The sequence below is a fragment of the Callorhinchus milii genome, unplaced genomic scaffold (genome assembly GCF_018977255.1).
Source record: "Callorhinchus milii isolate IMCB2004 unplaced genomic scaffold, IMCB_Cmil_1.0 Scaffold20, whole genome shotgun sequence".
NCBI classification, from domain to species: domain Eukaryota; kingdom Metazoa; phylum Chordata; class Chondrichthyes; order Chimaeriformes; family Callorhinchidae; genus Callorhinchus; species Callorhinchus milii.
In genome coordinates this window covers 11,643,570-11,657,866 of record NW_024704761.1, presented here as the reverse complement: position 1 = coordinate 11,657,866, position 14,297 = coordinate 11,643,570, and the positions used below count along the sequence as shown (strand labels likewise).

General features: G+C 41.7%; 1 protein-coding gene across 3 annotated transcripts; it reads right to left on the bottom strand.

Moving 5' to 3' along the window:
- Positions 1–60: 60 nt before the first annotated feature.
- Positions 61–14,236, bottom strand: crlf3 (cytokine receptor-like factor 3). Of its 3 annotated transcripts, none has more exons than XM_007888418.2 (9): positions 14,194–14,236; positions 7,193–7,327; positions 4,998–5,205; positions 4,766–4,850; positions 4,120–4,297; positions 2,886–3,108; positions 2,404–2,536; positions 2,080–2,192; positions 61–1,807 (listed from the first exon to the last, which is right to left on the bottom strand). In XM_007888418.2, exons 2-9 carry the CDS (start codon positions 7,310–7,312, stop codon positions 1,554–1,556), a joined length of 1,314 nt encoding a protein of 437 aa, XP_007886609.1. In that variant the 5' UTR covers positions 7,313–7,327; positions 14,194–14,236; the 3' UTR covers positions 61–1,553. The 3 variants fall into 3 exon arrangements, with proteins under 3 accessions (XP_007886609.1, XP_007886608.1, XP_007886607.1); XM_007888417.2 differs by lacking the exon at positions 14,194–14,236 and adding an exon at positions 14,047–14,184; XM_007888416.2 differs by lacking the exon at positions 14,194–14,236 and adding an exon at positions 13,960–14,040.
- Between the last annotated feature and the right edge of the window lie 61 nt (positions 14,237–14,297).

Below are 14,297 nucleotides of genomic sequence, written 5' to 3'. Positions count from 1 at the left end.
GAAACAAATTTACACTGAGGAAAGGCTGTCAGATGCCAGAAAGTCAATTGGGCCTTGAGGTAAGGTAACAAATTACACTTTATTAGAAAATTTCTTTGCAAATAGGTTGAAGCCAAACATGAGTCGCTGCTGCTAAGCTGCAGACAGTTCACAAAACGTTTACATGAGGTAAGAGCACAATACTAAAACCCTGATCAATCTGCAGTTTTGTTCCATTGGAGTGGTTGCATAAAGCGAGGCTTTCGTGGAACTGGTCAGCTTAGCATTGCCATGGCTTATAATAGTAATGTAAAAAGATTTGAATTGCATTGCAAATGGTATAAAACTAACCATGCAGTTATAACCAAAATTCACCCCTAATTGGTTCACTGTCAAAGTAACTTTCTAAAATCCATTTGTTTCAAGTACAATTTAAGTTGGACTGAAATCCCAACGCATGATCAATATTAAGGTATTCAGCTGATTGAAACCTCACTATTGAATATTTCATGAATTATGACCATAGGCACTTAACATTGATTGTCCCACAGAAAAGGATACTTAAATCCACAAACTAAGGCACTAGTGCAAATGACTTTTGGTAAAAATGGAATTTTCAAATAATTCCTACCCGAAGAGATGTCAAAAGTCCCCAAAAGTGCAAGTACTATGTTCACAGTACATTAAGATCAGAGTGCTACTCTGGTAAATCACTTTCATACAATATTTATTTTGCTTCTGAAGGTGAAGTCAGTGGTGGGGGAAAAAAAAACTGGCACCAGCAGCCTTGAGGGGCTCTAATACTGACACTTCCCACGCAGTTTTGCCCTGTGTCTGGTACATAGGTAGTTTTGAGCTTATAGACTCAACTAGAGAGTATCTGAAAATGAGATTGTTCTATAGAAAGGCCACATGGGATACAACTGAACACCCTTGTAATCCAACCACAGCCCACTAATGTAACACAAATGGGCCATCAAAAGTTGGTCAAGTAAATATATTTTTTAAAAAAAGCTTTAAGCTTAAATGTACAAGTGACAAAAGACATTTTGAGGTTGTAAGTTGGACCACATGTTCTAATGCAAAGAGTTTGGTCTCAATAATACTAGGAGCTTGGGCCATATTCAAAACAATGTTGATCATTTCATACCACCAAGACTTCTGTGCTCTTTCCCCCCAAAAAATAATCAACAACAATCTCACTTTAAAAGGTAACCTGTGTAGCAACCAAGCTGACCACAAACAAATTCTGAAAATTCCAGAACTTCCTGCATTATCATTCCAAATTAATCTGACCACACAAACAATGAAGAATTTAAATCACTGACCCTGTGGCCAAAAAAACTGGCCTCTTCATCTCTCTTATATTGTTACACACACAGCACTTGCTTAAACATTACTTTAAGCCCAACAAAACTACATTCTGTTTTGTCTTTCCAACTGCCCTCCCACCCAATATCTCCAGTAGCTTTTCCAATTAAAGCAGGATTTTCACTAAGTGTATTCTTTGAAACTTCTTTGTTCCACTGTATTATAGAAAAGCAGGACATCAATTGTGTGTACCTCCTTAGGATCTAAAATACTAGCAATTTCCAGCCTGCGTAAGTAAATGAGCAGCCAAAATACAAGGCCTCACATGGCTGATCGAGCACCCAATCAAACACAACTTCTCGATTCCCAGAACTTATGATCACTCGAAGCTTGAAGTTTGTACTGTCGGTTATTGATGAGCCCAAGTTCACAACTTCCACGTCAAAGGTCACTGAAGAACCAATGGAAACACCAGGTAGTTGATTGGTCATTTCTTTACCATTCACAAATACTGCTCCTAAAAATGAAAAGGGAACTCCTGTAAGTAAAACAATCACTGAATGAACTGACTTCATGTGAGCAAATTTTACAGGTCTCCCAATAGGCCACGGATTGGCTTAGAAAAAAAATAGCAGACAAACCCTTTCCAAAAATGTTTTTACTATTTACACTGAAATGTTACAACTGAACCCATTGTTACTAAATAGTTAGTCCTGTTTCCATTAATGATCAGAATCTTCCACACAACCCCTTTCCTTCACAACATGTTTGGTATAATTTGAGTATTACCATTAGAACTGATGCAGACAGCCCGGTCTCGCTGGAGAGAGTCATGTCCGTTCTGACGATCCATGCACACCCCAATACTGTCCCGCTTGTCTGCCAATCCCACTGCTTCTACTCTGGAGATGGAAACAAAATGAATAAGTAAACCTTTTGTTTGACTTAGTAAAGCTCACATCTGAAAGTTATGCAACATGGCAGTTAATCTTGCCCCAACAATTTCTCAGGGACATGGTTTGCTGTTTGCTGACCATATTTGCTATTTAGTCACTGGTGGTTGGAGGTGATTTCTACTGAAGTGCTGGCAACTAGTTAAGGTGAAGTACTTACTTGAACGTTAGGGTCTGGCCACTGGTGTACGTCGGTTCCTTAGAATACAAAACACCACTGCTCGGAGAGTCATTCCTGAGAGCTATATCTCTGCGGCTGCTCAGACTGAACCCCTCGCAGCCTGTGATCCATTCTGTACGACAAAGAACATGAGTTGTGAACAGAACACTTACAGTTTCAGCCGGCACCCTTGGGTCTGAAGACGATAATTCATGGAACTGGTAATTGAAATACCTGTCTGGTACAGCCAAAGGAGTCCATCACACTCAAATCATCACACCTATTTGTAAGTATAAAGGATTTTACACTTTCTCAAGGAAAAGAACCAGTCTCAGTGTCAAATTTTTGTGAGGTTGGAATAATATGTAGGTCAACAGATTACCAAATTGCACATTTATAATAGTAGATTTCAAACTCACAACCTCAGTGTTTCTAGTCCAGAACTGTTACACTATTGTACCCTTTGTGAAGTGGTTACTGACCGTGAGGAGTGAGAGTGGTATGTGCAGTCTGTGGGATGCTCCAAGGACTCCATTCCCGCCGCCCCTCTCCCCGAGCACAGGCTCGGAACCAATACTCAATGTGCGGGTCAATGTGCAAAACTATAAATTCAGTTTCGGGTCCAATGTAGGCGTCTTCAAAATGGTTGGAGGAGCTTTTGCAATGCTGAAGGCGGTACTCCTGGGTTGCAAAGTCATCGTCAACCTATTGTTCAACAAAACCAAAGGCTTAAGACACTATGTTCGTAAACAATCACTACACTTTAGTCATTGTGTGACTTTACAACATAATATTTCAAGAGGTTGAATTATTTCTTATATAAATTGAGATAAATCCTTGCATTTGATATAGCACCTTATGTCTCCAAGACATCTCAATTGAGCTTCACAGAAGGTGAATTGACTGTATATTTTGTGTGTGAAATGCAGCCGCCAATTGCACACAGCAGTGTCCCACAAACAGTCATAGATTGAAGTGACCAATTTTTTTTAGAAGGAATTATTATCCCTGGAAAAGTGACCCGCCAATTGACTAACAACCGGGTTCCTACTTACTGCTAGGTAAACAGAGGCGTGTGGACTAAGGAAACGTGCACAACATTTCACTCCACTGGGAATTCAACTCGTTCGCGAGCGCTCTAACCACTGAACTAGAGGACTCCACAAACAAATTTTAAAAAATCTATTTGGAATATAAATATTCCTTATATAAAGACTTCAAGGCCAATACAAGTACCTTTCACTACCTGCCACAATCTACATTTAATCCAAATTAAACTGTAGCTGTTCTCCCCCTAGTGGCCAATTAAAGGCTGCCACTGAAGCTTCAATTGTCCCCAGTCGGTGATGTAAAGGGGAAAAGAAACCTTAAACAAGAGTACTTCAAAGTCTTCGTACGAATTCCTGGAGAAACCATTGTTCTATATCTTTCCTTACAGTGATAATTGCTCAAAATAGCACAGTGCCTTTTTGTGCACTGCTCTGCTTTGGAGAACAACAAAATTACATTTGTACAGCGCCTTTCACGTGGGGAGGACATCCCAGGCGCTGAAAGTGTTACAGGGAGGAGCAGAAGCAGCTCCTTTGAGTGGACGAATAATTTAGAGATGCCCATGGTTGTGAGCAGGGACAAGGTGGGAAGGTTCCCTACCAGTTGCTCACTTGCTGACACTGAAATCTCCAAACTCTGGAATCACCTCAGCAGCTACTTGCTCACCTTGCACCACCGAACGAGGATTCCCCCAGGCCTCTCTGTCAGTTCCTCTATCTGCACGGGAGGCTGGGAGGCTACCGCCCCATGGCTGAAGATTCGCTCTCTCACAGAACTCAGGAAGGATTCATCCAGCTGAGCCGATAAACACGGTACCTCCACCAGTGAAGGCACTTCTGGCAAACTAGTTTAAAATAAAATAGAAGAGGAATATTCAAATAGTTGAGGAAAATTGTAGATTTAAACACAGGAAATGTATCATCCCTCAGATATCAGCAATTCCACCTAATCCATCCCCAATGCCACCAACCCAGAGCATGCCCCACCTTGTCCCTGCTCACAACCATGGGCATTAAACATGGCAGCATTGGGATGAGGAGCCAATCCGTGTCCTATCTGTGTTCTAACACTAAACCATCACTGATTCAAAGATAATCACAATTAGAGAGCAAGATATACCCACAAGGAATTGCCCGAGTTCAGTTGGCTTCCAACAATTAAGAATTGTAAATAAAATAGATTTACAATTTTAATTAAATTTGATGTAAATTGTTCCAAGCTTTGAACGAGCATCACTACAGAAATCACAGGATTTTTCTCTCTTCTCTTCTGAATAATTGTTTTCATTTCCTGAACAAAAACAATCTCTTACCTGTCGAGTTGAATTTGCAAAGCTTTTTTTGTAAAATTTCCAAGTTTCTCTTCTTCCGCTGTCCCACAGAGCACAGCAACCTCCCCTGTGGGGTAAAACAAGTTCAGTAATACACTACCACCAGGATAGGTCAACATCTTTACTCTTTATACAAATAACGCATCCCCAACATCCACACACACTTTATCGTTCCCCACCCATAAATGATCATACAAGTGCCTTTGCCTCGTACCCTCTTGCACCAGCTCCTCAGCTGTGTTCACACCATGCTCAATGAGTTTCTGGCAGTCATCAAGAGGTTTGATGCTTTCCTGCTCAATCTTATCCACTTGCTGTAGCAGCGACGCTAAACGATCAGCCAGCAGTTTGGTCAGAGAGCCTTTCAGCTCAGTGAAGTGGCGCTTCAGTACATCCCGTGTCTGTATGGCGCTCTCATTTATCTGGAAAACAGCATGATAAAAAGCTAAGTCTGATAGCTTCAATCAGTCTCATTTGAAAGAGGACACAGCGATCACCTGGCTCTGCGTGGGAGTGATAGCTAATGATGAAGCTCAAGTCCCATGTGGGGTCTGACCCAGCAATGACCACTATTGTAAACGTACATCATCGAGATATTGTAATATCCACAAAGAAGCCCATAACCCATTAGATTTCTATGTTAGAGAACATTAGTAACTAGTATTTTTAAATCCTGTTTATTTTCAATCTATGAAAGACAATGAAACAGTTACAATTTCTCCTCTGCAACTCGCCACCTCGCTTCAAACTTTCTCTTTGAGTGTGCTTTGCCCAACATTCTTAAGTCTTACCCCCACTCTCCATTATATCTGCCCACCCTTTCGAGACTGTCATTCTATGTGAACTTCACCAGGCAAGTTGTTCTTGCGTCAGTCAGCTGTGCCATCGAGGTAACATTTTTACCCCCATGGAGGAGTAACCTGTTGACAATTAGCACCTCCCATAATAGAACGATGCAAATCACAAACTCACTGTCTGATGATCAAAAGCCACATCCTGCCACATACGATGCAACAAGCAAGTCTCACCGTTCACCCCACCCCCACCACCCCATGGAAGGCCTAGCTTCTGATGCAGGCCCAGTTAATTTTAAATGTACACTGCCTGTACACAACTCCTCTGAAGAGTACTTAGTATCAGTTAAGAGTGAGCAACATATTTAAAATACATTCCCACTCCCCTCAGTTTTCTGAAACAAAAATGTGCTTCCATGTCACACCAGATTTCCCCTTCGCTCAGAGGCTTCATTGAATACAGTACTTTGCAAATTTCAACACATTGCAAGAGGAAATGATGCAAGTGGCTACAAAAACTGCATCCTTATCTTCACTGCAGATTTCTCCTGTAGACAATGAGAGAAAAACAGGAAGTAGTCTGGTTCTAGCTACTCTCCTGTTTTTCCTTTTTTGGACAAATTACATTTATTCTATTAACGATATCACTTTTCACAAACTGTGTTAAAGAGTGTTAAATGTAACAAATTTCACTCTGACCCAAGACTTATAAAACCAAGAATTCCTCAGCTGGATTTATAGCAATAATAATTTGAAATGAAGAATTCATTTTCTGCATTGGCTCTGGAAGCAACAGTCATAAAGGAAGCTGACATATTCAGTCATTAGCACGTCCTGCATTAGCTGATCTCAGCCGAGGCAGGACCAGACGGTGTGCTACAAGTCGCCTCAGAAAGGGGAGGGCAGGTAGGAAGAGGACGAAAATAAGGGCTCAAAAGCATACAGGAACAGCTTTAGAACCAAGGTCAATGTCGCTGTGTTATGCAATCTATTAAGGATATGTATAACTATGGAGTCCTGTAGCATATTGGTTAGAGCACTTGCCTCTAAAGCGAGAGGACCTGGGTTTGATTCCCGGGCACGGCGAAACGTTGGGCAAGTTTCCTTATTCCACACGCGTGTTTACCCAGCAGTAAGTAGGAACCTGGTTGTTAGTCACTTATCCAAGGGTAATAAATCTTTCAAGATAAAAAAAATAATTTGGTCACTCAATCCATGACGGTTTGTGGGACACTGCTGTGCACAATTGGTTGCCGGGGTTCACCCACACAATATATAGTCAATTCACTTTACAGTATAAACTGTGAAGTACTTTGAGACGTCTTGAAGATGCGATAAGTCGTTATATCAAATGCAAGGATTTTTTAAAATTATAACTAGTGAAAGTCATGTATTTATTTTACGCACACCCCAGGCATTACTAGCCTATTACAACAATGACTTGCACTTATATAGTTCTTTTCACTTAGAATATCTCAAAGCATGGCCAGCTTCTCAACACAAGACCTACCACCTGTGCAAGGAAGTTCCAGAGAGCAAAGCTATAGTATCTGAAAGATTAATGAAAAGCTCCTCCCCCCACTCCCTTGGATAATGCGAAACAAAGGAAACAAACCTGTTTTCTGGCTTGGTTCAGTCCTAGTAACCGTTGCTGTAGCTCATCCTTATAGTTATTTGCTGCATCGATACTCTCCTTGGCTTCTTGAAGCAGTTCAGACTGAACTTGTACCTCCATCCCTGTGATTTGTCCCTGAATGTGTAACAAAATTATGAAAATTTCAAGAGCATGAAATTACAGAGACATTCAAAAATATTAGAAACATCCCTGTCAGCTGCTGATTTACTCGTGGTTCCACTAACGTTATGGACTCCCTGTTGGCTCAGCAAGTAACCACCCAAGGGAAGGTTTCAAGTGTGATTCACAGTGCTGAGTTTGTTGATCACACAATAGTGGGTTCCACAAAAGGTGCCAGCCCTAGATAGAAGTGGGAGGCGATGTGAAGAAAAATCAGTCGGGATTTAAGAACACTCAGCAGTGTTAATCCTAATGCTATCTCAGTACAGATGACCTGACACCAGAGATCAGCAATCAAGCTTAAGCCTCTAGACTTGGGAAGAACCAAAGCCCAGATAAGTTCACTCCTTACAGAACAGAATGCCACAGTACTAACAAGGCAGATTCTACTTTACACTGCAAAAGCTTTGGAACCTCTCATCACCTTTAAACATTTCAGATCATGCTAAACAGCCTCAGTCATACTGCAACTCAGTGGCACAGGCTAGGATTAATGTCTGCCCTGTTGCGATGTTCTCAGGCAGTTACCATTTGTGTCCATATATGGATACACAGCCTAAGTCTACACAGGCAAAATTTTCACTGAAAAGTGATAACTTTCGAAATTCAACATAGGTGCCATTTAGCAATCAGTCCACTCGAAACCATGGCAGCATGATTAATTTCACATTAGTCAGGTGGGCTGGTTGCTAAATGGTACCTGTTAATCCATTTTATCATTGGTACCCTGGTAAGATAATAATAATAATCCTTGCATTTTCAAGACGTCTCAAAGCGCTTCACAAAATATGATGTAAAGTGAATTGACCGTATATTTGTGGGCAAAACGCGGCAGCCAATTGCACACAGTAGTGTCCCACAAACAGTCGTGAACTGAAAATGACCAATTTTATTATTGTTTTGGAGGGATTATTATTAGGCGTGTGGAGTAAGGAAACTTGTCCAAGTTTTCGCCCTGCCTGGAACTGAACCCAGGTGTCACGCTTGCAAGGTGAGTGCTCTAACCACCGAGCTACAGAAGTACACTGATCTAACATCTCACACAAGGTATAGCAGAATGTAATCACCTTGAACTATACCCTTTGCTGCTGAAACAGAAACCTGTTCATTACAGTGGCATTAAGGCCAAAAAGATGGATCATTTGTCAGAATTCAGACAGATGATTTCGCAATAGCACATTTAGTGTGTTAAAGGTTGTTACATTTTTGGAGTTACTCAAGTTCCTTAATGTGCATCTTTGTAAACTGGCCCAGTTTTGATGGTTAGAGGGAAGATAGAATTGGGGTCAACATGTGGTGGCATGTTGGACATGACACATCTTGTTGAAAACTATTTCAAATCAGAACAGTTCAGCAGTTTCACCTTCTAACAAGTGCTGTAGTTTTGTGACTCAAAATCAGTTCAACCTAAGATTCCTTTGAGAGCTTCAAAACTGAATTTAATCACTGACCCTGGTTGTAGCAAGTTATAAACATTTTATTGTTCAGATACATACTAACAGGATGGAAGTGTTGGTAACATCCAGGAGTTAAATCCATGCTGGGGAAACAGCGAATACAAAAAACATTCAACTGATAGCAGGCAAACGTAATCTGACAATGCCATTTGGTCACTCCCAGTACGTTTTCCTGTATCCAGTAGTGACACATTAAGCACTAAACAGTGTAGACTCCACAAGGTTGGATTTGTGGTTAAATAAATTCAATGTCAAAATAACACCTCCAGCTGAAGGTGCAACCCAACACTGCTCACAAGTAAAGCCAACTGAGCTGACACAAGATGGCTGCTTAGCTGAGGTACCAGCCAGTGACTGAAATATCCCGGTATGAGCTAGCTCTTTCTGCAAATTGCAGAGTTTAAATGAAAAGAAACTGCCATCTATTTAATGGGGCAGAAAGTGGGAGGGGGTAGGGGAAGAGGGGAGCCTCCCATAGCAACCTATCTATTCCCTCCACTGCTCCACGTCCCCGCCCGGCCTGCCCCACATCAGCGGTCGGGCCTTCAGACTCTCTGCCTCCACCTTTGAAATTCCATCCCAAACTCCCTTCGCCTCGCTCCTTCCTTTACTTCCTTATTTCCTCTCCAACAGCACCTTCAGTCATCCTCCTACCCTCCACCCTTCCTATCCCAAACCCCAGCTCGGGTCCAAATCCCTAACTGTCCAGCGCCTTGGGATATCCTCCGACGCGAAGAGCAATACAAATGTAATTTTGTAGTGTATTTGTTGCCTTTTCCACAACGTACACCAATCTATTGGACCATATCAGCCTCCTCTGGTTTTCTACTTTTGGAACCCCAGTGTCTAAAGCTGAAATCTGTCTTGGAAGTGGTGTTCAGATTTTATATTATAGCGAAATACAGTATGGATATAACTAGAAAGGACAAATCCCACAAAGTCCTCAAAATACAGATTGAGAGAGAGAGAGACATAATCCTGTCCACAAATTCAATCTACTCACCACGTAAATTTACATTCGTCAGTTTCCAGGTATCATAATGACGGGATTTTAATGACTCTGAGCTTCACCTGTACAATCATCATGAATCACTGCCCATCTGATAGTTTTCTATAGTTTAGGAGATGAATTTACAAATTGCAGGTATTCCAAAAATTGACCATGATTAAAATTTGCTTCCAGCTTCCTGGACTGCAACTCAAATTGCAACAGAAAAGTTCCATAAATTTACAAAAAATGCAAAATAGTGAATTCTGGATCACCATATTTATAGATCATCTCCATTCCCAAATAGGTCTGAAGATGAGCACAAATCAGAGTCCACCTCTGAGATATCGCTCCCCATATATCTTTAATGCATTCACTACACTTTATACAACTAGTGCGTTAGTCGTGCAAATATCCTGGAGTGGAGTCCTGTAGCTTAGAGGTCCTCTAAAGCGAGAGGACCTGGGCTTCATTCTTGGACAGGGCGAACAGTTTGGAAGTTTCCTTAGTGCATACGCCTCAGTTTACCTAGCAGTAAGTAGGAACCCGGTTGTTAGTCGATTTTTTCCAAGCTGTTTTCAAAGAGCCGGCAAAGACTCGATGGGCCGAATGGCCTCTTTTTGTGCTGTACAATTTTATGATTTTATGATAATTCCTTAAATAATAATATGGTCACTCAATCCACGATTGTTTGTGGGACACTTTTGTGTGCAATTGGCTGCCACATTTTGTCCACAAAATATACAGTCAATTCACTTTACAGTCTATTCTATGAAGCACTTAGAGATGTTTAGAAGACGTGATATCAAATGCAAGGATTATTATAATAAATTATTAAAAATAGTAAGGACCTTAGCCAGCCTGTTAAATAAGGAGCACACCTTGGAACATTAATGGTACAACAGATGGGAACGTTAACAGTTTAAGCTGTGGTAAAGCGTCCTCTTTACCACAGTTTAAACTGCAGGAAGCACCAGTAAACGGGCTTATCGAAAAGATCAGAAATTCGGCATTTTCAATTCGAACACTTCAGTTATATTGGAAATACTAAGGACTCCTAGGACTTGGTGGAACAGTGCCAACTATATGGTGCCTCAGGGATCACAGTGTGCTTCGTCCGTGTTTGTCCAATTATAAAATAACCTTCCTAACGTTTCTTTTAAATAATTTCCCCCTAGCCAAAATAGAGACATTGGAGATCCAATGTACCAATGGACCTGAAGGACACTTACATTCTCTTTCAGAACTGAAAATGGAGTTTTGTGTAGGAGGAATGCTTTGTTATTTAACAAATGCAGTCCTATTGAAACAATTTGGGCACAAGTCCATAAAAAGCAAACTTGCTGTTGAAGGAATAGTTTGCTGGAACAATATTTGATTCAGGTGAGCAGCTGCAATAGTTGTAGGTTCCTGTCTATTTCCAGTATATCTTGGGTCTCCCTATGGACTCATGACTACAGTCCTTGTACATAGACCCAGAGACCAGGAAGATCAGGCGGGACTGGCAATGACTAGTTTCAAGCAATAATAAAAATGATAGTCTTGATTTTTTAAATTTGCTTTAAGAGATCAAAGTAACAGCACAATCCACAGAAAAGATTGAAGAGGAAAAGATCTGCATTACAGTAAGTAAATGGAGAAGCAGGAGAATGACAAATAAGGTAAAGCACCAATTGTGGTTTCTGCACATTTCCTCCACTAAAGCTAGCCTCTTCTGAAAGCAGAGTTTTAAAAGAAAAAAATTATGACTATAAAATACATGTTTTAACAGTTTCTGCACCACATCCTCAACCAGTTAGTGATTATTAGTAAAGGCAAGTTTTCACTAAAAAATTAGCACATACACAGAAACTACTTGGGCATTGCACTGACAAGAACTGCTTTGCAGGTCACAGCTGTACAGGTGCCTACTGCTTTCTCAAGTGGACTCAGACATTTCCACATTCAACCTGCTGGCTTGCCTCTTGCCACGAATCCGCAAGCGAACAGTTCAGCTCAATGGATGCTGTCCAGTATGTGCAAGCTCTGAAGTGAAACCTTATGTAAATATTATCAAAAACATGCTTATGCACTTGGCAAGGAACTGGTACTCTACATCCATATTCCCACAGTGAGTTCTCAAACTGAGATGCAGATGACAGCTGCATGACAAATGTATAATAATGTATTATACCATGCTCTAAGTTTTCTAGCCTTCACAAAAATGATTTTCACAGGGCTACTTCTCCTTGGAGCAGAGAAGATTAAGAGGATACTTAATAGAAGTTTTCAAAATTATGAGGGGATTCGATAGGGTGAACAAGGAGAAACTATTCTCCTGGCGGGTGGGTCGGTAACCCAAGGACACCAATTTAAAATAGCTGTTAAAAGAAAGAGGGGAGGTGAGAAGAATTTTTTCACACAGCGAGAATTTTGGATCTGGAATGCATTGCCTGAAAGCTGATTCGATAACAACTTTTAAGAGAGAAGTAGATAATTATTTGGGGAGGACAAGTTTGCAGGGCTATGGGGAGAGTGGGGGAGTGGAATTGATTTGGAAGCTCTTTTCAAAGAGCCGGCACAGCCACATTGGGCCGAATGGCCTCCTTCTGTGCTGTATAATTCTATGTTACTTTCAGTCCTTAAATGGCAGCCCCCAAAATAGTGAAATTTGGAAACTCTTACAGCTGATCCCCCTCCATGTGCATCACACAAAACTACATCAGCACCGATGGCAGCTTTGACCTAACAATTCTAGGAATTCACAGCTAAAAAGCACTAACTTGGACACTCGAGATAAGGCAAATCTCCTCCAAGAACCAAACAATTCAGCTCAATGTACAGTATCCGTAAATCTCACTTTACACCATTTGAGAGGTTTTGTCAGTATCGCAGCACTCAGCTCTGGATTATTTGTGTTGTAAATAGTAGTTGTAAAGGGAAGAACTGGTTAGTGCAGCGCATTTGACATTATTCTTTCACCTCTGAGATCTGGGTTCAAATCCTGCTAAGATATAATACCTGTGAGTTGCAAACTTGGCAATCAAGCAGCTTGTCATATCTCCTGTAGGTTTGCAGAATAGCAGTGCCTATGTGAACTAGATCACCAATCTTTATTTCATTAGGCGTTCACTGGATTAAGGATTCCTTTCATAGGATAAGAGTGATGTTGATATTCCACAACAGCAATTTCTCCCACCCAACAACCCTCCAGATTAATTATTCATTCACTTCATGGCTGTTTGTGGTTTTGATGTGGACAAATTGATTTGCCAACCAAGACAGTCACTGCACAGGGCAGCAATTACACGTTCAGATATTTTGACAATATATTTCAATCCAAAGAATACTATAGTTTCACATACAGTCCATCAATTAGTTGTACATAAAAACTGCAGTCAAATTTCGAATGAAAGTGTTTGAAAATATTTTTTAAATATTTGACCACTTTAATTTACACAACCCACTTCGAAAACATCACTGCGGCCATCAATTTTGTAAGAAAACAAGTTGTTAAAACTTGTAACAGTTTTCTTCCTTCAATTACAATGTTTGTACCCAAATTGAAAGACACTATATATAAATGTAGTTTGCCGTTGTCATTCAACGCAGACAGGGGGGAGTTTCTGGGAAGGGAAGACATGCAATGGAAGACCAGAAATAGTCATAACTCTGTCCTTCCTTCTTCAGCTCAAAGTTCCTCAAATCCAGCCTCATCACGGAGCTGAGTGTATGTCACAACTTGCGTTTCATCCACAAAATACGCAGCATTCATACATTCCGTGAAGCGCTTTAAGAGACGTCGCAACGACGTGATAAGGCGCCATACAGCAGATTGCAAGGATTATTATTATTATTCACCATAAGCGACACAGCGCCTTCAAGCAGAATTAGCGCAAACACAAGCTGCGCAGTAAGTCTGGTACGGCTGATGGCGCCTCACCCCCACCCTGAGCCAGTGAAGCCCACACTGCACAACAACAACAAATGACATTTGCAGAGCGGGAGGACGTGCCGAGGCGCTGTGCAGTCCGGGAGTGAGGCCAGGCCAGGGCCAGGCCAGGGCCAGACCAGGCGCGGCCCTGACTCACTCCGAGCGCCGCTTCCTCCCCGCGCCGCGGCGCGCGCTCCGTGCACAGCCCAACTGAAGCCAACTTTTTTACCTCAGCGCGACCGAGTGGCTGCAGCACTAACACATCTCCGTGTCAGGTCCCTCCGGCCGACAAGGTTTCGATAAGGTAAGAACTCACCGATATCGTCAATTCATAACGCCTTTCAACGGATTTTTTTTGAAGGGAGAAAGAGAGAAAGAAAGAAAGCGAGAGCTCGCGGCCCGACCCCCCGCTTTGCCCGCGGGCTCCCTGCTCTCCGCGCGCGGCGCGAGTCAGTCAACCAACCGTCACTCGCACCCCGCCTCCTCCTGCGATGATTGATTGACGGCCCTCTAGACCAATAGCTGAGTCGGCTGACGGTTGCTGGGAGCCGGGCTGGAGCTGTCACT